This window comes from Onthophagus taurus, chromosome 1 (genome assembly GCF_036711975.1).
Source record: "Onthophagus taurus isolate NC chromosome 1, IU_Otau_3.0, whole genome shotgun sequence".
NCBI lineage: Eukaryota > Metazoa > Arthropoda > Insecta > Coleoptera > Scarabaeidae > Onthophagus > Onthophagus taurus.
The window spans coordinates 44,104,099-44,131,955 of NC_091966.1; the positions used below are offsets into that span (position 1 = coordinate 44,104,099).

Below are 27,857 nucleotides of genomic sequence, written 5' to 3' on the forward strand. Positions count from 1 at the left end.
ATTTATTATCCGATTTCGATAATTTTTTTTTTAATTGTAGAGCGTTAAAAACTGTACCTTAGGACAAAGAGTGATATTTTTCTTAAAAAAACCAAGGCATTTCACTTTTTAGGTGCTAAAAATGAAGAAATCATATTAGGAAATTTTTTACAAAAAATCTGAGTACACCACTGCATTAAGCACCTTTTGAAATGGGCATATACCAAATTTCATCAAAAATGGTTACAAATTAACACCGTTACAGATAATTGAAAAATACAATATTTTATGAATTTATTTGATCAGATGGAGTAAACCATGACAAAAAAGGAAATAAAATACAGCCAATAATACAAAAACTATTTACATTTGTAACCATGGAAATAAAAAAATAGTTATCTAGTAAACCATGGAAATAAAAAAAAAAGAATTGAATTCTATGAAAGTGATTTAAAGCATTACTTCTGTCAGTTTTGTGCTTATAAAAATTGTATAAAAAGTGTGCAATTTAGTGGTGTAATTATGGAACGACTAAGTGTTAGACACAAAGTTGAAATTGTACGCCTTGTTGGCGATAATATTCTTTCGAAAAGAAAAGCGGCTATAGAATTTAATAACAGGCATCCAGATATGCCTCCGGTTAGTGCTAGCACCGTTCACCGGGTAAATAAGGTATTCAACGATACAGGCAGTGTATCAAAACAAATTCTAAAAGTTCAAAATCCACGTCGGGAAATTAGAAATAATAATCAAATAGTGGAATATTTTCATAATAACCCTCATTCGAGTTTGAGAACGGCTGCCATAGATTTAAATATTCCAAGAGAATGTATTAGAAGGTGCCTTACAAAAAATAAAATTAAACCCTATAAACCAAAATTTCTACACACTCTTGAACCAAGAGACGAAGAGAGAAGACTAGAATTCTGTTTATGGGCTCAAGGTGAATACTTGGAAAACAGAAACTTTTTAAGGGAAATTTTGTTTAGCGATGAGGCCACGTTTACAACAAATGGCGTGGTGTCATCGCAAAATTCAAGGTATTGGTGCACAGAAAATCCAGAGTGGATCATCAACGCAAGGCGACAGTATTCGCATAAAATAAATGTGTGGTGCGGAATACTTGACAACAGAATTATTGGTCCATTTTTCTTTGAGGGCAATTTAAATTCAACAAAATTTTTGTATTTCTTAAGAAATGAGTTTTCGAATGCGCTAAACAATTTACCACCTCTGGTATGTGCGAATATAAAATTTCAATTAGATGGGTCTCCCGTGCATAACGCAGTAGTGGTAAAGCGTTGGTTAAATGAAAATTTTGAAAATCGATGGATAGGAAGAAATAGTCATCTTATTGAATGGCCGCCAAGATCTCCTGATTTGACACCACTCGACTTTTTTCTTTGGGGAATCCTTAAACAGAAAGATTACAGGTCAAGGATACAGTTGCTAGATGAACTGCGTGCTAGAATAGTTCAGGCATGTGCAGACATTACCCCAGAGTAACTGAGAAATGTAACAATGAATGCACGAAGAAGGTACAATAAATGTATCGAACTTAACGGTGGATTGGTGGAAGCAACAGATATTTAACTAGTTTTTATTTTCTATTAATACCTTGAATGTTGTTTTTTTCTTCAATTTTTTGAATTTCTGTTAAATATTGTTAAATAGTTTTGTATTATTCTCTGTATTTTATTTCCTTTTTTGTCATGGTTTACTCCATCTGATCAAATAAATTCATAAAATATTGTATTTTTCAATTATCTGTAACGGTGTTGATTTGTAACCATTTTTGATGAGATTTGGTATATGCCCATTTCAAAAGGCGCTTAATGCAGTGGTGTACTCAGATTTTTTGTAAAAAATTTCCTAATATGATTTCTTTATTTTTTACACCTAAAAAGTGAAATAGTAGGCCTTGTTTTTTTAAGAAAAATATCACTCTTTGTCCCAAGATACAGTTTTTTACGCTCTACAATTAAAAAAAAAAATTATCGAAATCGGATAATAAATACAAATTTTACGAGGGTGTTCCGCTTTCAAACGGGTCACACTGTACTTATTATAGCTAACGCAATCTGGAACAGCTATTATTTTCACTAGAACAAATCTCTAAAGGGCACTTTACTCTTTGAAAATTAAAGTTTTTGGAAGATTCAGTCAGTAATTCTTGTGTCAGCGGTTTTATATTACACAATAAGAATTAAAAAATATAGAACAATCTAAAATAACTCAAACTTTGCCGATTCAAATTGTTCTAGATGTGTTTTACGTTTAACATGGATATTAATTTTACAAAATCACATATTTTTTGTTGCTCTAAATTGTTCTTGTTGCTCTAGGTACTTAAAATGTTTATTTAATCACTGCGGCTTTAGTTCTTTTAAAGTTTCATATTAAAAATTAGTACTTACAACAATTAAAACAATTCAGAACAGCTGTTATTTTCACTAGAAAAACCTTAAATTTCAGTTATTGTGATATCGGACAGATTTTGTTGAATCAGTGAACCCAACCTTTAATGTAATAATAGTTTTAAAAAACTAAAAAAATATGGAATAATCTGACCATCCTAATTTTCTAAAAATCACAAGTTTCACCTTTCTCTTTAAACTTATAATAGTAAAACATACGTTGCGATTTAAAGTGTATAAACTAAGTAATAAATTAATAAATAAACTAAACTAACAAATAATACAATAACTATTCGATCAGTATTACTATATCAGTACAATAACTTATTCTAAGGCAAACTATAACTAAATAAACTAAATTATGTAAATAAACTAATATCATGGAATAATATAGTTACATCACTTTGCTCATTTATAAACATACATTCAGCAGCAGAAGTCTGCGTACAACGAACGTAGAATGCTTTAAGCGGTAAAAAAATAGTGATAATCTAATGCGATAAACTTCAACTCATATTTTTTCTGCATGTTAACAATATATAAATTTATTAACAAAATATAAATCAATAAAATATTAACATTACTTAATAAAAAAATTTAGACTAAAAATACTTCAAATAATGCCTATGGAAAAATCTACGTACAGAGCAAAGCGACTAGTGTAAACCGGTTTTGTAAATAGGTGTTTCCGGTTTTAACAACAAAATAGTTGATTTCAATTGCATTAGTAAAGAATTGGAAGCTAAAAGTTAGAATGGAGACGAAAGGAAAAGAAATTGAAGTTGGAGAAAAAAAGATTATTGTAAAGCTATAAAAACTCTACGAGAAATAGGAGCAACTGTAGGCAGATCACATTCCTCTATTCAGAGAGTCATTAATAACTACAAAAACACTGGAGACTACGTCTTACGACCGCGAACGGGTTGACCATCCCTTCTAACATACCGAGAGGAGCGAAGCATTGTGCAGCAGGTACGAAAAGAACCTAGGCTGACAGCAACAAAAATAGCAGAAAATGTACAACAGCAGTTTCATAAGACAATCAGCAAAGATACAGTGAGAAGAATATTATGAAAGGCCAACTACCAGTCACGTTGCACGAAAAAAACCATTTGTATCAGATGTCAATCGAAAGAAGCGGATCGCCTTTGCTAAAGAACACCTAAATAAGCCTATAGAGTTCTGGGAGAAGGTTCTTTTTACAGATGAGAGTAAATTTTGCATCTTCGGCATTAAAGGAAAACAACTTGTGTGGAGAAAACCCGGTACTGCTCTTGATCCTCAAAACTTAAAAGCTGCTGTAAAACATGGAGGTGGTGGAGTGATGGTTTGGGGATGTATGTGCGCCAAAGGAGTAGGAAAATTGGCATTTATAACATCCACAATGGACCATAAACTATATATAGACATTTTAAAGGAAAATTTGAAGCCAAGCACCGACAACTTGGGTTTGGGGTCCGAATACATTTTTCAACAAAACAACGACCCTAAACATTGTGCCCACAATACCAAACTTTGGCTGCTATATAACACCCCAAAACAATTGAAAACAACCCCACAGTCACCGGACTTAAATCCGATTGAACACTCGTGGGATTTATTGGAACGCAGGATTCGTCAACATAATATAACATCGAAGGAAGTGCTAAAAAGTGTTATGATTGACGAATGGGTAAAAATCATTAGGGAAGACACGAAGAAATTAGTACAATCCATGCCGAAACGTTTAAGGGAGGTCATTAAACGTAAGGGTTATCCGACCTCCTACTAATATATTTTTTATAGAAGTCGCCTTGATCTGTACGCAGATTTTTGCATAGGCATTATTTGAAGTATTTTTAGTTTAAATTTTTTTTATTAAGTAATGTTTATATTTTATTGATTTATAGTTTGTTAATAAATTAGATAATACAGAAAAAATATGAGTTGAAGTTTATCGCATTAGATTATCACTATTTTTTTACCGCTTAAAGCATACTACGTTCGTTGTACGCAGACTTCTGCTGCTGAGTGTATATGCACATTTGTACAGGTGTCCCAATTTCGATGTCCGCATAGCCTATCTCCGAAACTAAAAGAGATAGAAAAAAAGTAGCTTACATGTCATGATCTCGTTTTTCGAGAAAATGCTAATGCCGAAAACTCCGAACAGCTATCGTCTTTTGTTTTCGCCCTATCGGCAAAAACTGAAAATTTTGCGAAAACGACATTCGCGAATATCTCACTTATTATCAAAGATGGAGTATTATAAATAAAACATTATATGGGCAACTTTTTACGAAGAATTCAGTGGCGTAGATAGAATTTTTTTCCCATCTTTTATTTTCGAGATTTTAGACGTAACTTTATTTTTTTAAATGGAAATCATAGTTGGCTATAGCTTAAAATAATTTGTTATTTTCTTCTGATAACAAGTATATATAGTTTGTGGGGTATATTTCTTATAGTTATTGAATAATTAACAAAAATTCATTTTGTTCTATCTAAAACTAATGTATGTATTTAAAAGTTAATGTTGCTATAGTGATAACCATACATACTATGATGCAACATAATGTATCAAATAATTGCCAAAGTTTGTATTTAAAAATTCGATAACAACTCTGGCATTATGTGCTGGTACGATGCACCAGCATGTTAAGTGTCAAAATATAACAAAACTGAATAAAACTTTACAATGAATTTCGAAAATTATGAAAAATGTAACATGATGGAATGCTATATGTTATCAGATAAGAATGCGACGTTAGCCGCGGAATTTTATTTCACAAGATATCCAGAAAGAAGACAACCGCACGTAAGAACCTTCAGCCGGTTAGCAGAAAATTTAATAGATATTTGGTCCTTCCCCAAACCACATACAAAAACATACCAAAATGACCTGCAAGAGAAATTGCAACAAGACGTCTGACCCAAAAGCCGTTGCTCCCGAATATGAAAGAAAAATAAGTATCAACCATACAAAACGGGGCTAACTTCTTATTTACGTGCCGGAGATGTCAATCGAAGATTAGAATTTTGTAGATGATATTTAGAAAAATTAAATAGTCTGCTGTTTGTTCAAAATGTCATCTGAACCGATGAAGTCTCTGAGTGTTCAAAGAAGATTGGGGTTCAATGTATGGTATGCGCTTTTAGATAATAGAATTTTGCCATATAGTATCTACCATAAAAACTTAAACTCAGAGAAATACCTCAATATATTAAGGCAGCACTTGAGCCTTTGGTCGACAATTTGGCACTAAATATGTCTCAAATGATATATTTTCAATATGACGGAGCACCAGCACATAATACCAGAGTTGTTAGCGAATTTTTAAATACTACTACAAACTCCTTGCTACAAACTTTGACAATAATTGGAAACAATGCTTTCCCTCATGGTATGGTTATCACCATAACAACATTAAGTTTTAAATACAAACAATAGTTTTAGAAAGAACAAAAAAAATTGATACATTATATTCCATCATAGTATGTATGGTTATCACTAGGGCACGAAACTTTTGTAACAAAACGATACGGTTTCCCCCCTCCACTTGTTCTCATTGGCTAGTTTTCTAGGAAGCCACTGAGAACAAGTGGAGGGAGGAAATCGTATTCTTTTGTTACAAAAGTTCCGTGCCTTAGTTATCACCATAGCAACAATAACTTTTAAATACATACATTAGATTTAGATGGAACAAAATGAATTTTTGTTAATTATTCAATAACTATAAGAAATATACCCCACAAACTATATATATTTGTTATCAGAAGAAAATAACAAATTATTTTAAGTCATAGCCAACTATGGTTTCCATTTAAAAAAATAAAGTTACGTCTAAAATCTCGAAAATAAAAGATGGGAAAAAAATTCTTCCTACGCCACAAAATTCTTCGTAAAAAATTGCCCATATAATGTTTTATTTATAATACTCCATCTTTGATCATAAGTGAGATATTCGTGATTGTCGTTTTTGCAAAATTTTCAGTTTTTGCCGATAGGGCGAAAACAAAAGACGATAGCTGTTCGGAGTTTTTGGCATTAGCATTTTCTCGAAAAACGAGATCATGACATGCAAGCTACTTTTTTTCTATCTCTTTTAGTTTCGGAGATGGCCTATGCGGACATCGAAATTGGGACACCCTGTACATTTATTTCAGTAGCTTCTTCAACTTGTACGGATTTTTTTTGTAAGTCATTAAATAATATTTAATTGAGTTGTTTTAGATTGTTCTATGCTTTTTAATCCTTATTGTGTAATATAAAACCGCTGACACAAGAATTACTGATTGAAATTTCCAAAAACTTTAACTTTCAAAGAGTAAAGTGCCCTTTAGAGAGTTGTTCTAGTGAAAATAATAGCTGTTCCAGATTGCGTTAGCTATAATAAGTATATATTTGTAATATGGAATTGATAATAGAAAAACTATGGTCGCAGCAATCAACTAGACATTTCGGCGGCCAAACCTATTTTTAGTTATAACTTCGTAATGCTGTTTCCCATAATTTTGATTTTCTAGAACAATAACTAGAACAGCTAGAACAACCCAGAACAACAAAGAAAATTTGATGGGGGGCTAGTCAAAAAACCTGTTTGTTCGGTTTTCTCGTGGAGTTTTTATTTTTTCGATTTGCCGCTTTGGAACAATGTAGAACAACTCTAGAACAATCTAGAACAACAATAAAAAATTTAAAAATCAAAAAATGGGGGGCTAACTTCCCGCACTCTATCTTGATTCGATTTAAAATAAAAATTTTTGTGTAGTTGCGAAAATAATCACAAGGAAATCGTGTAATTGAACTAGGAGAACAAACTTATAGAACATCATATTAAACAACATTCTAACTAGATTTGGTGTTACGTCATATGATAAATTTTAGATTTGTTAAAAAAATTTATTAGATTATGTAAAAGCAATTTTAAAGCTCTTCAACTGTATGTAGTATAAAAATGTGAAACAGAAAAGGATATCGAACGAGAATTTTCACAAAGGACATTTGTGTAACTGTATTGACGGGTTTACACGTAAGTTTTCTCACTTCGTTCGCCGTTGAATCGAAATCAAATAACCAGCGGGAACTCGCTAGAACTTTGTCTCGCGGTGTGTTCGGACTCGAATATATTTCCAGAAAGCTCTTTCGGTCACCTTCGTAAAGGCAAAAAAGAATAATAAAAAAAATATCATCGCCCAATAAACACGGATAATAATGGAAAAACTTTTCCAATAACTATTTCATCATCCGTTTTCTACGCGACCTAATTATTTAATATTGGGGACGTGTCGCATGAATTATTCATTAATCCATTTCATGAATATTTCCTCTAAAACCTCATGCCCGGTTCCAACCACTTCGAATCCCTGCGAGTGTCATTTTAAAGTAATAGTTTTTGATTTATTTTCTTCTTTTTTTTGGAAGGTAAACTTAATAAAGGTGGAATTGGAGAAAATACAGGGAAAATGTCGAAAGTTTAAAGAAAACGTTTAAAGTTTTTTTGTTAAATCCCTAGTTTTATTATAAAGGTATATGAGGGTTTAAGAGGATTTTATGGTTTACGCTTTGGGGAAAAAAGGGGAGAGCAATTCACGTAGTAGATGGCTCGCGACGCGATCGTAAATCGCAACGGCGCAGCTGGCGACCACGTGCTGGGGCCCTTCTATACGGTGATCAACCCTCCGCGTTTCACCCTGGTGTCTAATGGCGTGATTTAGAGCTCGCAATGATTTGTTGCTGGTAATTGGGGAAAAATGAAAAACGAAAAGGCGAGACTGGACGGAAATAAATCGACTTTTAATTGCTTATAACATTATAAAGAAAAGTATTTTTTACTCCTTTTTCCTCCTTTTCAGTTTAAGATTTTTATGATGTAGTCTCCGAAACTAGTCGGACCAAGTAATTTGGCAACACAATCTTAGTGGGTCAAAACCTGTAGTCTAATTTCCTCTAGTAACGTTTCTGCTTCAAATTTTTAGTGCTGCTAAACACCTCCTTTCCAAGTTTAACCATTTATTATAATGTCAAAAATAAGGCTAGGAAGGTCACGGTTATGTGAAGAAGATGAATTATCGGCAGGTACTCAAACACCAGGAAGACTATCCAAGAGATGAAAAGACATGGCTAAATTAAGGAAAAGGATGGTAATGGAAAAGCAACGGAGAGATTTTTTGGGGAATAAGTTTACATGTGAGTAAAGAAAGTGTTTTTGACACTTATTGCTTCAAAATTTTAATTCACCATATTCAGTACAATGTGTTTATGATCAGGATCCTTGTAATTAGTTAGAAATTTAATCACGACATCATTGAAGGCAACCTAATCTTCTTTGTTTCTCTCAAATTCTTTATGCTTCATAAGCGTGCAGATATCTGAACCAACAAATTTCCTCTTGCAACTTGGCTGTGGATAAACCTGGAATTTTTTATGTAGTTTTTATGATTAACGGTTTTATTAATTAACGTTTTTTATGTTATAACACTACTTTGTTTGAGTTAACTAAGCTAAGTTCATGATTTTGTCCTCTTGACCATTATTTTTTGAGCCACTTATTTACTTTATACAGGGTGTCTCAGCGAGACCGGTCATTAGACGTTTTTGGGGTTCTAGACAAACAAAAAAATTTAAGAATGCCGACTTAAGTATTATCAATTATGTTCTCTTCTTCTAAAATATTTTCAGATTTCTAGCACTTCCGGTTATACCGGAAGTCGCCACCTACTCTATTTTTTTAAATGGAACACCACATTTTTACATATTTGGATTTGTCTGTTTTGAAGGTTTATAAATAACTTTACTTTTTGCAATTTGAACCAGCAATTCTCGAGTTATTCGAATTTTTCTAGAAAAATTTGCTCCAGCGGACATTTGTTCAAAAAATCATAGAACACTCAATTTTTGAGATATCAATTTAGGATTCAGAACATGCTTAAACAACATGATGGAGTATGTTTTGGTGCCGAGAACGGCTGTCTAGATCGTTTGGTCACTTTACTATGATACGTTAACTTTTCGAAATTTGGAAGCACCATAACTTCATTTTTTTAAATGGCACCCCCCATATTTTATTACTTAGTCGTCTTCGGCGTCTCATTTTACATCTTTTATATTCCATATGTCCTATGCCTCACATTAATAGTTTGAGAAATAATTAGGGTTTTTTGAAAAATGCTCATATCATATGGATATTAACCTAGTGTGCCATGGAAAACAAATGTTTAATGACTTATTGATAAACGTCAAAGTCTAATTTAGGTTGTTTGATGCTTGTGAGTCTAAAACCAGTTAAAATGGATATTAATAACGTAAATAATGTTTATACAAATGAAGAAATCCATAATTTATTTTTGTGCATGAAAAGTGCGACAAAGTTGTTAGTAGAACTTGCAGAATGTTTAATGAAAATTATCCACATTTATCTCCGATGACAAAAGGTAAATTTAGAAGAATAGAAGCAAATTTTTTGCATTTTGGACGAATTAATCACGTGTTAAAATGACCAAAAAATGTAGTAGATAATACAACGGAAGAGGTGAATACCTTGGCTTATTTCGAGCCCAGTCCCAACACCTCAATTCGAGCTGCCAAAGAAGATCTGGGAATCATACTACGAACTTTGTCGCTCTTTTCATGCAAAAAAAATAAATTAAGAATTTCTTGATTTGTGTAAATATTACTTTCGTTATTGTTATCGATTTTAACTCGTTTCAGTACTAATTTTAAGGGACATAACAGATAATTATTAGCTCACATGCATCAAGTGACGTAAACAAGTGAGTCTTTGATAAGAACTCATTGAGAAGGCTTGTTTTTCATGGCACACTAGGCCAAATATCCATATGATATGTGTGCATTTTTCAAAATACCCTAATTATCTCCCAAACTATTAATATTAGGTGTGGGTCATATGGGATATAAAAGATGTAGAATGAGACACCGAAGACAACTAAAAAATAAAATATGGGGGGTGCCATTTAAAAAAATGAAGTTATGGTACTTCCAAATTTTGAAAAGTTAACGTGCCATAGTAAAGTGATCAAACGTTCTAGACCGCAGCTCTCGGCACCAAAACATACTCCATCATGTTGCTTAAGCATATTCTCAATCCTAAATTGATATCCCAAAAATTGAGTGTTTTCTGATTTTTTGAACAAATGTCTGCTGGAGCAGATTTTTCTAGAAAAAATCGAATAACTCGAGAACAACCGAATCAAATTGCAAAAAGTAAAGTTATTTATAAACCTTGAAAACAGACAAATCCAAATATGTAAAAATATACAGGGTGTTCCATTTAAAAAAATAAAGTTGGTGGTGACTTCCGGTATAACCGGAAGTGCAAGAAATCTGAAAATATTTTAGACGAAGAGATCGTAATTGATAATACTTAAGTCTGAATTCTCAAATTTTTATTTTCGCCAGAACCCCAGAAACGTCTAATGACCGGTCTCGCTGAGACACCCTGTATATCCGCCTTCTTGACCAAGCACGAGATAACTTTCAAATCACTACAAATGATCCAATCGTGGTCGGCATATTTTATTTTGTTGAGGACGAGAACCAGGTTGTCATGGCATGTTTTTAAATGCACCGAGTGTCCAACTGGTAGAGATGCATATTAGCTTTCGTGGCGAAGAAGAATTAGAATTCTTTTCGATGAATCTATAAACAGCCTCCATTCATCTTTATTCATGAGCAGGTTCTTCCCTTCACTTATCAGGTGTTTCGTCGATTCCTCTACTGTTGGTAGATATCGTTTTTATCGCTTCCACGTTGTCGTCTTCTTATAGAGGCTCATTCTCGGTTGGAATCCACCTTTTTACAAGGGAACGTAAGCTGCTCTCGGGTTGTTGCATTTAAAATCTTCGTTTATCTTACACAGATCCTCATTGTACCATCTTACTCAGCGCGTGCAGAGTTTCCTACCTGGCTCTCGTTGGTCGCTTTGAGTCGATTTGTTTATGGTGTCTCGACACTCATCATCAAACATTCTCTGCAACGGCCTGAACGCAATTTTTGATGGAGAGCCATAGCTGCTCTATTGGTATTTCTTGGTAATTTGGTTAAAATACTTCATCAAACCTGATGGGTGTTTGTATGCGGTGTTTTTCAGCTATTTAGAATAAAGTCTTAACCAAATAATGGTCAGAGTTGCAGTCGGCACCTCTATAAGTTGTTACATCCATGATGCTGGAGGCTACCATTTTGTCTACAGGAACATGATCTATTTGGTTAAACGTCCTTCCATTGGGTGACGCCCAAGTTCTCTTGGGGATGTCCCTATGCGGAAGCACGTTGAGCTCATCACGAAATTCCTATAGTAACCGAAGTCGAACGTTGGCCGTTATCGCTGCTCATATCGTAGAGACTGTGACTCGAAGTCATCAGGAATGAACCATTTTCAATAATTTTGTTTAGTTTTAAAGGAATAAATTTGTAAATATGTTCGATTTTTTTTATATTACTAGTTTTGGAGTCAACTTTAAAAATATATAAAATATTTATTTCTTGGAAAAATTATCTAGAAATTCCAAATATAATAAAGAAAATTATCTATTTTTTGTTAGCACAAACCGTTTCTCAAAATTATGGCTAATTTTTGAGGAAAATATTTTTAAAGTTGCTCAATTTTTCATAGTTTCATTCATTTTGGAAAGAAGTTTAAATAATCATAAAAAATTTATTTCTTGGATAATTAATCTGAAATGTTCATATACAGGGTGTATCTGAATGACTGTAACAAACTTCAAGGGGTGATTCTTTAGTGAATTTTAAGGCTACTTTGATATATGAACCATGGGCGACTTCGGCTCCCCTAAGGAGCTACACCCCTTCAAAAATGGCGGAAAATTTTGGTTTAATTTTTTTTTCTCAAAAACCATAAACGCTAGGAAAATGAAATTTGGGGAATATGTTTAACTCATAATAGGGCACGTTTTGACCCTATTTGTACTTTCAACCTACCCTTCTAAATTACTAAACGTAACCACCCCTTTTGCATTTTTGCGAAAATTTTTTGTATGCAGAATAGTTAGTAGGCGTTGCAATCTTTGTCAGAAATATTTTTGACGTTTAAATGTCAGTTTTTCTTACTATTATTGTTTTTCAAATTAATTTTTGAATAAAGTTCTATCGTATTTACGCTCGTTCACTCGACGTTTCAAAATTTTAAATAAAACAATAATAAAGTAAGAAAAACACTGACATTTAAACGTCAAAAATATTTCTGACAAAGATTGCAAAGCCTACTAAGATTTTTTCATTCAAAATTCATTCCAACTTTTGATCGACAATCCCATTGTTTAACGTGCAGTGTTTGCTTTATTATTTTTTTTCTCAAAAATTAGTCGTTTTTGGAAAAATTTTAGAGAGACAAAAAAGTTTTAGGATACTTTCATCTACCTAGATAAATTTTTTGTAATGTATTTATCATCTGCATAAAAGAAATATTAGCAAAAATGTGAAGGGGGTGGTTACGTTTAGTAGTTTAGAAGGGTAGGTTGAAAGTACAAGTAGTGTCAAAACATGCCCTATTATGAGTTAAACATATTCCCCAAATTTCATTTTCCTAGCGTTTATGGTTTTTGAGAAAAACAAATTAAACTAAAATTTTCCGCCATTTTTGGAGGGGTGTAGCTCGTTAGGGGAGCCGAAGTCGCCCATGGTTCATATATCAAAGTACCCTTAAAATTCACTAAAGAATCATCCCTTGAAGTTTGTTGCAGTCATTCAGATACACCCTGTATAATAAACGGAAGTAACCGTTTTTATTCAAGTGCCATTAAATTTAATAATTGCCGTCTCTAAAGAAGTGCTGGTAAAACATAACAAATTTAGAATATATTTTAATTGATGTTGATTCTTTTGATATAAATGAGATTGCAAATTACACTAGATTTTATAATAATTAATTTTTTTTGTTCCAATTCAAATATGAAACTCAAATATTCATCGAAAAAGATAAATATAGAGAAAAAAATAGGTTCCCTTTGAATCCCTTGCAAAGCTCCGGACGTACGAAAAAAAAACCCATAGTGCATCAGCACGTGAATCTAGAGAGTTGGAATACCGGTTAAAACTTGTCAGATCGATACCATATTCGTATAGACAGGTGTACACTGCCCGATATGAGTCGTATCTGACAACCACCAAAAGCTATTTCGTTTACATTCCATCGATAAATTTAATGACTTTTTACCTTACCTTTTTCATAAAAGACATCACATTTGTCGGCAACATTTTCGCAAATTTCTTCTCCTGCCCTTCTTAAATCCAAAAAAAAAATTCCAAAACCAAAAAGAGAAAATTAAAACAGATCTCTCTCATCCATATTTATTTCGTATCCATTTCGGTGTGACCTGAAACAACAACGAAAGGAGACGTTAGATAAAACGAAAATAAATGTTTGAAGACGTTTATCGTTTATCGAATCTTTCGGTTTTCAGGACAGGCAAAATAGAAAAATTCCAATCCCATAATTTCCCGTTAGGATGGCAGACCGGGACGTTTTAGAGATCGTAAAGGTGATCGCGGCATCCCCTTTTTTCCGTTGTCCTTTCGTACCTTTAAGCGAGACCTTTTTATGTCCCCTATTTTCGTTTTGTTGTAAAAAATCTCCTCTAAAACTCCCATTAACAATTAATTAAAAATTTGCACCATGATCTATAAAATTTGATTTGATTTATTTTTAAAAAAGAAGCACTAGAAATTTTATATTTCCCAAAAAGAAAAAATTTCAAAGTCCATTAACCTCTCTTAGTCCGTAGTACTCGACGCCCATAAAAGCGTTGGATAATGTGCAGGACGTGACGGGGTCGCAAAAAAGGATTCTGCATCTCGTGCAAGTTTTTCCTTCTCCTCCTTTTTCTTTACTATGGCAAGGAAAAGTGCCGTTAGACCATCGTCGTCTATTCCTCAACCTTACAGATTAAGTTTCTTCTCGAAAATGCTTTCAGCAAATTGGAAGGCCTCCTCTTAAATTAAGGATGCCATTTTTCCAATGAAAAATCGAGTAGAACCCAATTATTTTACATTGTTGGTTATTTCAAGTTTTGGCAAACGTCCAAAGTTGTTTCGAGGTACTTTGTAATGGTTATTGAGGTATTATCGACGTGTAATAACTCTGTTCTAAATAATATTCTTAACTTAAATTGTACGAAACTTTTAAAATGAAGATATTGACGTGAGAAACCCCAAAAGACTTTCCAATACTATGGGTGGTTAAGGACCCCCGGCAAATATTTATACAGTCATAATCTCCGTGTTTGAGGAAATAATGAAATTCGGGGTGCCCACCGAAAGCTTTTCGTGCCCTCGTTTTTCAGTATGACCTTAATATTTTCGGAGCGTGTGGTCGCAATGGGGCTCGTATGTTATTCCCGGTTCGCGTTCCGTCTCGACCACGTTCCGCGAAATGGAAAAGTAAGCTCATTTCTGGTACACGCCGCTCGTATTCATTCCAGTGAAATAAGCTTTAAGCTTACAGTTAAATGGGAAATGCAATGTATCCTATATGCATAATATGAGGGTTTAAGGAATATGGTTCGACTGTTTTATAAATTTGTGAAAAAATTTGCTATTCATCTGTTTTAATACTAATCATAACGATTATTTAATATCAGAAGACTGATGCCGGAATCCAGTAATCATTGATTTATGGCAAGACGGAGAGAAAAAAATAAAAATATGGAGCAGAAAAAAATGGTGAAGTCATTCGAAACGTCAGAAATCAAGAAATGATTGCGGAACTGAGGTATCAAAAAGAATAAGGGAAGAAATAACTCCAATATTGAAACTCTATCTAAACTGACCGGCAAAAAAAACCGGCCACTATAAATTTGCCACAACTTCAAAGCTGGCTTTCTCGCGAACCGCGCATTCGATTTTGATGATTCTTTTTTTGATGGATAGGATTCTGTAATAATCCTGCGATAGAAATTTTCGTTCAGATTTTAATTTTAGCATATACGGGGTGAGAAAAATGAGTAAGACTTTTATTCTCGAAATTTGTAACACCCTGCGGGGTGTAGTTGCTACAGCAGAGGGTATTACCTGGAATCAAACAGTAGCCCAATCTTTTCTGAGCATATTCTTTTTTTATTCACTCTATTATCTCTGTTACTAACGAAGATGCAGTATTTTAAAGCGATCGCCTGTGAAAACAAGATGAGTGACAATAGTAGCTGATGACCGTTTTATTGTTCTAAGCAATCGTAGAACGACAGCTGTAGAGGTCGCTGTGATGTCAGTGAGAGAACCATTCGCTGAAAACTTGCTAGAACTGGTCTGGCTGCAAGAAGGCTGCCAAAGGGCCGAGGATATCGACGTGCACGTCTTCAATCTGCGCGCTTACATGTGAATTGGGAGATCGAGCAATGGAAGAATGAGTACTGCAATGGAGGTCTTTTTTACGGATGAGTAGTGGTTTTGTCTACTATCACCCGATAGTCAGAAACGAATATGAAGACGTTGAAATGAAAGATTTGTGGACTACACAATTATGAATCAATTGTCCGGTAGGACAGGATGACGACGAATGCGTCTCTGAAGTTAGTCCCAAAGATGTTCGATAGTGTTAAGGTCCGTTCAATACCCATCTCATCAAGATATTCGCTAACCACACGTGCTACGTGCGGTCGCGCATTGTCATGCATTACCGTGAATCCGTCACCAATAAAATGGGAATAGGGCACGACAGCTTCTTGCAGAATATCTTCGATATAACGGTGGGCATTTAGCGTGCCATTTTCAACAAAGATGACCGCTGTATACGCTTCCGTCGAAATACCCGCCGATACCATGACCGAACCTCCATGGAAAGGTACTCTTTCCGAAATTGTGCAGGTCGCAAACCTTTCATTACGACGTCTCCACACTCGTTCTCGATCATCAGGTGACCGGAGACAAAATCGGGACTCGTCAGTGAAGAGCACCTTACCACAGTATAAAGTAAAGCAGTAGTCTCACTTCGTGTCGGCACGTTTGACGTCGTGTCCGTAGATTTTTTACTGCGCATCCGCTGCGCGCATCATTGAAATAAATGTTGCAACAAAGTTTTATGTCGATGATAAAGATCACGTAATCATAAGGTAGCTAACGTAGTATGAATGCGCGCAGCGTATGCGCTGTAGCAAATCTGATTACGCCATATAAGGCAAGTGAAACTACTGATTTACTTTATACTGTGACCTTACCCCATTGTTCCATTTCCCAATTCGTATGTAGGTGTCCAAATTGAAGACGTGCTCGCCGATATCTCTGGAGCAGCCGCTGTCTTTTGGCAGGTCTTCTTGCAGTTAGATCACTTTCAGCAAGTTTTCGACGAATGGTTCTTTCACTTACGTCAACCCCACGCACCATTTGAAGGCCATGCCGACTTTCTACAGCAGTCGTTCTACGATTCCTCAGAGTGTTTAGCACAATAAATCGATCATCAATTGCTGTTGTCACTCGTCTTCTACCAGAACCTTGCCGCCTAGTAAAATTTCCTGTTTCGAGATATCGGTTCCAGGTATCCTGAACTGTTGTTCGGGGTATACCCAACGTATGGGCAACGTACCGCTGACTTTTGCCATCTTCAATTAAACTAATAATACCCGCAACATCAGTTATTGACAACGGCATCTTTGACAACTGTCAATTTACTATTCGAAACAACTGACATACGCTACCTAGCGCGCCACCTTATTTTGTATGCTTATTTGTCTTGTTTTCACAGGCGTTCGCTTTAAAACACTGCATCTTCGTTAGTAACAGAGATAATAGAGTGAATAAAAAAACAAAATGTTCAGTAAAGATTGGGCTACCGTTTGATTCCAGTTAACACCCTCTGCTGTAGCATCTGCACCAAACAGGGTATTAAGAATTTCGAGAAAAAATGCTTTTCTCATTCTTACACCCCTTATATGCTCAAATTAATATCCGAATAAAAATTTCTATCGCAGGATTATTACAGAAGAATCAACCTTTCGATCAAAAGAGGAATCATCAAAATCGAATAAGTGGTTCGCGAGAAACCCACAAAATATTGGACAATGGACCACTTCCAATCCACATCCATAGGCTCAAAACTAGGCACCCTGCAATTAGGACAACTAAGATTATACACAATGAGAATTTTAACATAGAGCGAAGCTGGAGACCGACACAAAATCAGGCCGTCACCTCCGAAGTGAGCCACATTTGGAAATCCGTTAACAGAATTCCAAAAAGATTAAGCAGAAACTCACTTCGTAAGTGGAACAAGACCATAAGTTATGCTGTGGCCACGAATTCGCCTGAACTGCGTCTTGGCTTTATCAGGATGGCTTTATAGATCTTTTGAGTAATTAAACCGAGTTCGCATGCGGCCGAAGCTCAGTGATTAATATTATATCAATTCAAAGATAGATATCGATTACCGTGTATCATCAGTCAGAAACTTTTATTTAATACAGTTCGGTAATGGTTTTTAAAATTTAAAGATTATAGTGATGTTCTTTGATACGTTGAATCGCCTTTCTTGGTAGCCCTTCTGTGCCGAGTACGTCGTTGTAGTAATATCTTTGTTGGACTTTTTCGGGAAACTCAGTGGCGTCTCGACGTCGTTACGGACACGCGGGGCTGAGGCTTAGATTTGCATTTTCCACATTAGATTTCCAATTTCGTGACGCTTATCTATTTAGGTATAGCCGGTGCATTATGGGATAAATTCTGGATGGCGGCACATCGTCGTCGTCCCATTTTGAGTTCAGAAATGGAACTTAAGCTTTAAGCAACGACAAATAATAATAATAATTTATTTATATATGTAAATCATGGATTTATTTTTATTATTTAATTTTAATCTAAAATATTTTTGGTTATATTGAAATCTTAAAAATTTAATTTTTTTATTTAAATATCTTTGTTTAGTTATAAATAATGTTATCTAGGTCAAAGTGTTGTTCTATACAGCGCAAAAAGCCATCAGATCAGCAAATTACCTATTACAGCATCCCTATCGGAGCGACATAGCGCAATTATGAGCCAATTTGCTGGATCCCCGGACCGGGGGCTCATTTTTCCATCTCAATTTTCCGCTTTTCCCGTCGCTTCCACGAATATGTCCGTGACCTATCGTATTACAAACAGAAAACTACAATTCTACTAGATATTCCACCAAAGTGAAATCCAAGTATACTCAATTCCCATCGATTTTAGCCCCATTTCAGAAATAATTTTTAACTAAAAAAATAATCTTGGATATAAACCACTGTAAACAACTTTAACCTCTAAAACGATCGAAATGGCGTAATGCCAAAAAAGCGTCAAATTTCAGAAATACCAACATACAAAATTTTTACATACAAGTTTGGGTAAATTTTAAAATAGTTAAAGGTTTTTCGATTTTAATTAAGCCAAACTTAAAGTTTTAATATTAAAATGAAACGTGAATTATTAGAATTACAAATTTAATCATCTATCTAAATCATTATTAAATTTAAAGTTGGTTACTGTCATTTTTTGACAGTTAATTGTCATCAACGTTCACGAAGACATTCGTTGTCAGTCAAATTAGAAGTAAAAGTTTACAATTTGCAAGATTTTCTTCTTAATAAAGGATCGTCGAAGAATGGTAAGAGATAAATTTATGCTCACAATCAAACTCGTTTATCTGTCTTAGTTGGAACCGTGAATACAATTCACAACAAGTATAGAAACTCTCTATTTCCGTGGATGTTTTGAACGTTAGCAACGTTTCGCACGAAGTCAAAGAGGATACTACCCGGACACCAACTAGTTTTCATCCCACCCGCTTAGTCGGGAGCATAAATTTCACTTAGAAATTCTCTACAAAGTTCGCATCGTGTTGTTAGGTCGTAAACTAAACAAGTTTAGAACGAATTAACCCAAACTAAAATGGAGATAAATTTTTTTCTAAATTAAATAACAAATTTCGCGTTATAGAAAATTAAAAAAGACCTTTTGGATCTCAAACGCGTTGTAAATTCATGTTAAACGCGAGAAAATGCTGGTAGGGTAATTCTATAAAGTGCTAATGAGGCGGTTCTACAAAAGCAACGTTGTATTTTTCTATTTTTCTTTGTATGAATAGCGAAACGTATGTATATTCAGATAATTGCGAGTCTGCATAAATTCGAATATCCGAAGCTGGTACGTTTCTCCTCTTACACGTTTATGCCTCCGAAATATTCATTAAAATTGATCAGTTCAATAACAATCGTTTTTTTAAAGTTCTCGTTTTCTTTCTTGATTATTGTTTTTTTCGTTAAAGAAAAATTTCAATCAAAACCCAATTGTTAAAATTTCAAATTAACTGTTTTACTCGGGACGAGATTTGATAAGTTGAAAAAAGAAAATTTCGTCGACAAGAAACCAATAGAAGTAAAATGAGGAAACAAAACTAGAACGATGGTGGTTGGTGGTTATATTTTTGTCTCGGGAGAAGATTCATAACGGTATCTTTCGCGAAATACCCCTATACTCGTTGTGGTTTCGGGTTACAGTCGTTATTTTTATGAAGTCCGCCTCCTTTTCACCTCAGTTCGTTCCTACTTCATCGTTTTTACGGTCAAATTTTTACGACCCCATCTCGGCAATGTTTCATCAACAACAACAACAAAAAAAAAACCTTTGTGTATTTTTACCTCTTCCTCGGAGAATTTTAGATTTATTTTTAATTTGGTTGGAAGTTTTTAAAAATAATAAATGTAAAGAAGGAAACTTTTTGTACATAATAGGACGAAGAAATCCCCGTAATTTGCCGCCGTTTCGCTGGAGGTGGGTTGTAACAAAACGTAAATTTGTAAAAATCAATACCGTAACTTTCTTTCCCCCTTTTTAAAATGCTCCTTCAGTTTGGAAAATTAGTCCAGGATGAATTATTTCATTCTTTTGTCTTTCACAAGTATCTAAGAAAGAGAGAAGTTCGGAAAATGTCGTATTTAAAATAAGAGAAGGTTTCGTCACGAAATAAAGGCGGCGAGTAAATTATGGATGAAAATGTTGATTTAGAATGTTAAGTAAAAGGAACTACTTTAAAGTCAATTTTCGTACAATGTTCTTTTTAAACCTTAAATTACGACGGCTAAAAGAAATTGTTGATTTCTATAAGAGTTGATGTTGATATATCGATATAAACCTGGCCAATACTGTAATAAAGCAAGATATACAGGTGTCCCGTTAAGCGTACGGAGCGGCTGTATCTCAATAACGGTAAGGCCTAGAGGTTTGAGAAAAAAATCGTTATAAGCAAAGTGGGCAAGAGAAATAGATGGAAATTATTTTGAAGTCCGTAATTCGACCGCTAGGGGGCGTAACTGCCATAGAGAAACATAAAATTCCTGCTATCTCAGAAAGTTAGACGATGAGCTATAACTTTGACAACATCATTTAGTAGCTTGGATAATACCGCATCGCTTTTGTTTTGCAATATTTTTCATATCTGTCATAATAAGGGAGGGGGAGGCCAATGCGTTTTCCAATGTTTACATTTTAATATCTCCTGGACCATTCAACCGATTTGAATATTTTTGGTCCTGTTTGAAAGAGCATTTCATGCTCTTTTAAAAGATATTTTCAGAAATACCGCTTGGTTTAAAACAAATAAGCTAGAGGGCGTTATCTGCAGCGGTTACGTATTTTTGTGATTTTTGAAAAAAAGTTAAATGGAACGGTACTATTTACTTCACAGACCATTAATCACCATAAAATTTGCTAAATACTAGTGAAAACCGCATCTCGATATCTCCATCCATTCTCGAATTATAAAAGAAAATGTTAAAAATTCGTATATCTTAATCGGATCAAGTCACCTTAAGAAACAAATAAGAGAGAACAATAATTTTATTATCTAGAACCTTCTAGAACACTTTATCCAAGCTTAGAACTGCTTCAAAACTACTTTTGAGGCGTGTTGAAAAGCCAACGGATCAATGAAACATCAACAATGATAATAAAACAAAATAAATCAAAACACTTAGAATAACTTAAATTTTTGGCAAAAATAACTCACTAATGAGTGAAATGCCTTACATAAACCTCGATGCATTTATTTAATCTAGTTTCGACGAAAAAAAAAACGCTGCTTAAGTCTCGGCCCTAGATACGTTTCTACTGGTATTTAGTGTTTTGTCATATTTTCCCTGGTTATTGGTTTTTCTTGAAATGTCAGGTCGTTTAATCTACCCAATAGATAAAGGGATGAAAGCAATGTGGGTTTTTTTCGAACCAAGAATGCATATTATGCAAGTTTACATCAGCTTGTGGACAGATGCTTCATGCATCCATAGCATTTGTGATAAAAGGTTTGGATTTGCCCAAATCATATTTAAAAGTCAATGGTAATAGTTCAGTCTGTTATCATAATCGGTATCTGTTAAGGCCTGATGTAAAACAACGTGGTGGAGATATTATTCTCTTGAGAACTCTTGTGGACAATTGTTTTCGGAGTTCCCAGATTATGTGGGATCACATTGCGCACCAATATGATTTACAAATTCATAGAGATGTCTGAATGGGCTACACGTTGCCAGTTTTCCGTAATCGCTAAGTCAATCTTAAAAACACTTCTAGAGAAAAATGTCTTTCTTTGTCGTAATTGCATTGCACATTTTTGCCATGCAGTTACATCGTATTCGAAACATTGAAAATAAATCATCATACGCTCTATCATACGCTTCTGCGTTAGTAAATGACATGTTTACAGTTACCATGATAATGTAATTTGTTTTTTTCGATGAGGTAACTGGATCCGATTGATGGCACTCGAGTTTTTAACATTTTCTTCTATAACTCGAGAACGGGTGGCGATATCGAGATGCGGTTTTCACTAAAATTTAGCAAATTTTAAGATGACTAAGGGTCTGTGAAGTAAATAGTATCGTTCCATTTAACTTTTCTTCAAAAATCACAAAAATATGTAATCGCTGCAGATAACGTCCTCTAGCTCATTTGTTTTAAAGCAGACGGTCTTACTGAAAATATCTTTAAAAAGAGCATAAAATGCTCTTTCAAACAACACCGAAAACATTCAAATCGGTTGAATGGTCTAGGAGATATTAAAATGTAAACATATGAAAACGCATTGGCCTCCCCCTCCCTTATTATGACAGATATGAGAAATATCGTAAAACAAAAGCGATGCGGTATTATCCAAGCTATTAAATGATGTTGTCAAAGTTATAGCTCATCGTCTAAGTTTCTGAGATAGCGGCAACTTTATGTTTGTCAATGGCAGTTACGCCCCCTAGCGGTCGAATTACGAACTTCAAAATAATTTCCAGCTATTTCTCTTGGTCACTTTGCTTATAAGGATTTTTTTCCCAAACCTCTTGGCCTTACCGTTCTAGAGATACAGCCGCTCCGTACTCTTAACGGGACACCCTGTACATACTTACCGGGAATTTCATATAACTCGCAATATACGAATGCAGTAACCTCAGTTACGAAACTACTATGCACTTGCACTGTCCCACATAAAATGCAACATAGCTTAACAGTACAGGCTTTGGTTAGTATTGCAAAGGAAAAGTTTTGCTTGGAAAAAGGTGACGTCCTTAGACAACTCTGAGTTTTCGGTCGCCTTTAGAGACGCACGGGTAAACCCAAATGTTTCTGGTGCTAGGTCCACAATCTAACGCTAAATAACAATTAAAATTAGAACTAGTACTAGACCGCGAACTAGAAACATTCGGATTTAGCCGCACGTCTTTCAAGACAACTAAACCAGAATGTTTCTAGTTCTAGGTGAAGTGTTAGTTCTAGTTTTAGTGCATTAAAAATATGCAACATAGTGCTAACTAGCGCTACCTACAATTGCCACTAGAACTAACATTAGACCTAGAAGTAGAAACATTCAGATTTAGCAGTCTTAAGAGACGCACGGCTAAACGGAATGTTTCTAGTTCTAGATCTAGTGATAGTTCTAGTTTTAGTGCAATAAAAATATACAACACACTGATGTTTTATGCTAACTAGTGCTATCTACCACATACCAGCCGTCTTAAGAGAGGTACGGCTAAACGGAATATTTTTAGTTCTAGGTCTAGTGTTAGTTTAGTGCTAGTGTTAGCCTAGTTACACTAGACTTAAAACCATAAGCAAGCGGGTTTAGCCGTACTTTATCTTAAGGCGGAAACTCTGAGTTATTATAAGGACGTCACCTTTTGCAAGCAAAACTTTTTCTTTGTAAAACTACCCAATGCCTGGTACTATTAAGCTATGTTGTATTTTATGTGAGGCAGTGCATAATAGTCTCGTAACTATGGTTACTAATTCATATATTGCGAGTTTTATGAAATTCTCGGTATACTTAACACACCGATACAGTGTGACCCATTTAAAAGTGGAATTATTTACCAAATTTCATCAAAATCGATGGTATATTAATAATTGCAGCTAGAAATATCGGGAAGGATAATTAGAAATATCAAGTTTACCATACATGATAAACTTGGTAGTTGATGGAGAAGGGTTTTGAAGGAGGATAAGATAATATTGAACCCTAGAACGAGAAGATGCTGATTCAGACAAGAACAGTACCGACTTTCATACTGACTTCAATTTCCACGTTCTTTTTAAACATGATATTTAATCAACTCATTGAGTTTTTCGATCATCTTTTACGACCTTGATCTTGTGTAATACAAGTGTAATGGGATACAAGGTCCCATTCCAAATCCTTGGTGGGATCTAGGTATTTCAGAATGTTTCTGGATCTGTTATTTATTGAAATCTTTAAAAATATAATCCCTTTCTAGGAAAGATCATCGTAACTAAAAGATCTTCAATTAAGTTTTATAGTCCTAAATTAAGTGCATTCGTAATTTTATTTTAATACTTTCGTTTGAGCCGCATAAATCAATCAGCATTATTGCAAATACATAAAAGTTATTATGAAATTTCAGTTGTGATCTCTCAATTAGTAAAGAGCGTGTTCGAAATTCTTGGAACATTAGCTGCAGTTACGAAATTCCAAAACTGACCAGATTAAACGCAATTAGGGAAACGAGCATCTGCAAGCGGCGATAGGAATAGGAGTCGTTACCTTAATTGAATCGAACCGATAACGAGTGGTATTTCACTAGAGAGTGACGTCGTCGTCCTCGCACAGAATTAATTATCAAGAACCGCTTCGTTAAGAACGCCATCCATATTATCAACTATGCGATGAAGTTGACGTTGATCGGATTTGAAGCGACCATAACAAGATTTATTAAAAATTCCCGGTCAACTTATATCTTCTTTTATATCGCATATTAGCCAACTTATATATCATTTAATATTGTCTATACAGTTCAATCAAAAAGAATTATTACCCTATATTCTAAGCGATAAAAATATTTTTTTTATGATTTAATAAAAAAAGGGATTATTAAGAAATGGTGGAACATCTTTAAATTTTCGACCAAATATAAAACGGTATAAATGTTCCAACGTACGTTATGGCTCGCTAATTTATAACTAATGGAAAATTTACAATTTTACTGCGAACGAAACGTTCAAATGTAAATACCTCGCTATGCATATTAACGTCAAATTTCCGCCGCAAATTGCTCTCGTTTCGAACTCATTGCTATCCATATTTATTATCGTAATTATTATGTACAGGATAGGAACGTAATTGGTACGTAAACGCGTGTCCAACTCGAAAAATTGAATTATCTATCGCTTTATATTATTTATTTTATTTTATTTCTCGCATATTATGTTTATTTTAAATCAAACTGATCGATGATGTTAGATCAAGTTTAATTAATTCATTTTTAATAATTTCATTTTTCGAAATTGAAAGATTAATATTCAATGTCAAGTGCAGAGAGAGAATATCGCGTTCGCTTCGTTGCGGTGTCGACGGCGACATTTTAACAAGAAAACTTTTAGCGGTAACTCTCAGATGTTAACGTTGAAGCTCGGGGCCATTGCTGTTGTAAAACTGATTTACACAACACGCCTAGTATGAAGATAATAAGTTTCTTCGTTAGGCGTTTAAACGCATAATGGTTTATAGCACATCATAACACCATTCCACATACTTTTTCCGCTTCCTCAATTTTTCCACAATTCATAAAGTTTTTATGACACGTTCGCATCCTCAGAATATTAATTCCTAAAAGTTCCGTTCGTTCAATTGATTTAAGTTCTTTAATAAAAGCACCGTCTGTGGTGGTGTCTAAACCGTAAATCGGGTAAATAATAAATAGGAAAACCACTTGGGGCTATTCAACCGGCCGAGATTTTTCCGACCCGATGTTAAATCCCCCCTTTAAAGAATTTCTGGGAGGAGGCAGGAAAAAAATCTTTTAAAATAAAATCTCATCGAGGCCTTAGCCGTTCCGGCTCTATCGCCTCAATTTCGACGTAATTGAATCTAGTGCGGTCGTGCGTACTTTCTCTCACACCCCGTTGTATAGGAGAAGAAAAGAAATAACGAACCCTGTGTGAGTAAGAATGGCTCACCCCCATTCGCCCCTGTCGAATGCAAAGGAACGACGAAAGCTTTTGTAGGGAGCAAGGAAGCGCGACAGTTATGTACTCCACGCGACATTGTCTTTCAAAGGAGCAATTTTATCAATAGAAGGAAGGAAAATGGGGTGGTTCACTCAAGGAAAGTTTTTCGTTGCACTCGAACTAAGTCAACTGAAAGTTCAAATACAATGTTTACAATCTAATGGAAACGTTTTCAACATTAACATATTTTTCAATATTTAGGTAAAATTTTATTAATTAAGTCAAAATCTTTATTTAACTTCTATTTTATCAAGGTTTATGTTATTTCCCAAAATCCTTTTACCGAAGAAAAACCAAATCCATACAAAAACAACCAAGTCCAAACCACAACTGCAGGACTATTGTAAGATAAAGTTCTCCACTCAAGTTAGTTGCGAGTGATATGTCTTTCTTGTTCCAGGTCTTAATTAAATTTTTATATGTTTATGCATTTATGTGCTCAAAGGCAGCTAGGGCAACCAATTACCATAACATTTAAGAAGTGATGTAACGACTCGAAGGATACACAACTAGAAGGTTTTTAACATATTTGCAATGGCAACACTTTGTTGCCATGCCTCGGTGTATAACAGTTACTTGTGTGATCATCAGTTGTCTCATATGTAATGCCTCGGTCGCAAGCAACCTCGTCTAGAAAGATAAAAGTCCCTTACGAACGCGGCATTTTTCTAAAAAAATCATATTCATATTAGATGAATAAATGTGTTCAACAAAGACCAGACATTACACAAAACAGTACCTCCCCAAACAAACCTATAAATGGAGTTTCAAGCTATTTGTCCTTGCAGGTATATCAAATGTAGTTCGTTGAGATGGGAACATGCATGAGAAGAGGAACATGGCAAACATCTCAACCAAGCAGAATTTTATGGTGTGGTTGCAGACTGTCTGTGTCCAGACAAAAAGATCTTTCAAGACAAGATAGTTAAAGATAAACACAAGTTAAGAGAATTTATCTATGTACAGGGTGTCCCGTTAAGCGTACGGAGCGGCTGTATCTCAACAACGGTAAGGCCTAGAGGTTTGGGAAAAAAATCCTTATAAGCAAAGTGGGCAGGAGAAATAGCTGGAAATTATTTTGAAGTTCGTAATTCGACCGCTAGGGGGCGTAACTGCCATAGAGAAACATAAAATTCCCGCTATATCAGAAAGTTAGACGATAAGCTATAACGTTGACAACATCATTTAGTAGCTTGGATAATACCGCATCGCTTTTGTTTTGCGATATTTCTCATATCTGTCATAATAAGGGAGGGGGAGGCCAATGCATTTTCAAATGTTTACATTTTAACATCTCCTGGACCATTCAACCGATTTGAATATTTTTGGTCTTGTTTGAAAGAGCATTTCATGCTCTTTTAAAAGATATTTTCAGTAAGACCGCTTGGTTTAAAACAAAAAGGCTAGAGGGCGTTATCTGCAGTTAAATGGAACGGTACTATTTACTTCACAGACCGTTAATCATCATAAAATTTGCTAAATATTAATGAAAACCGCATCTCGATATCTCCATCCATTCTCGAATTATAAAAGAAAATGTTAAAAATTCGTATATCTTAATCAGATCAAGTTACCTTAGGAAACAAATAAGAGAGAACAAAAATTTTATTATCTAGAACCTTCCTTCACACTTTATCCAAGCATAGAACTGCTTCAAAACTACTTTTAAGGCGTGTTGAAAAGCCAACGGATCAATGAAACATCAACAATGATAATAAAACAAAATAAACCAAAACACTTAGAATAACTTAAATTTTTGGCAAAAATAACTCACTAATGAGCGAAATGCCTTCCATAAACCTCGATGCATTTATTTAATCTAGTTTCGACGAAAAAAAAGCGCTGCTTAAGTCTCGGCCCTGGACACGTTTTTACTGGTATTTAGTGTTTTGTCATATTTTTCCTGGTTATTGGTTTTTCTTGAAAAGTCAGGTTGTTTAGTCTACCCAATAGATAAAGAGGTGAAAGCAATGTGGGTTTTGCTCGAACCAAGA

The 27,857-nt window shown here is 34.6% G+C and overlaps 1 protein-coding gene across 2 annotated transcripts in view; it reads right to left on the reverse strand.

The window, feature by feature from the left end:
• The window catches only part of LOC111421603 (regulating synaptic membrane exocytosis protein fife), a 109,161-nt gene that overhangs the window by 74,980 nt on the left and 6,324 nt on the right, over window positions 1–27,857 (reverse strand). Inside the window, exons 1-2 of one of the 2 annotated variants that reach the window (XM_071201424.1) lie at window positions 18,336–18,592; window positions 13,576–13,730 (exon numbers count right to left, since the gene is read on the reverse strand). In XM_071201424.1, coding sequence (XP_071057525.1) covers window positions 13,576–13,611 — 36 coding nt within the window. In that variant the 5' untranslated portion in view covers window positions 13,612–13,730; window positions 18,336–18,592. Of the gene's footprint in view, window positions 1–13,575; window positions 13,731–18,335; window positions 18,593–27,857 lie in introns of those variants that run through there. The other variant, XM_071201423.1, reaches the window with a different exon arrangement.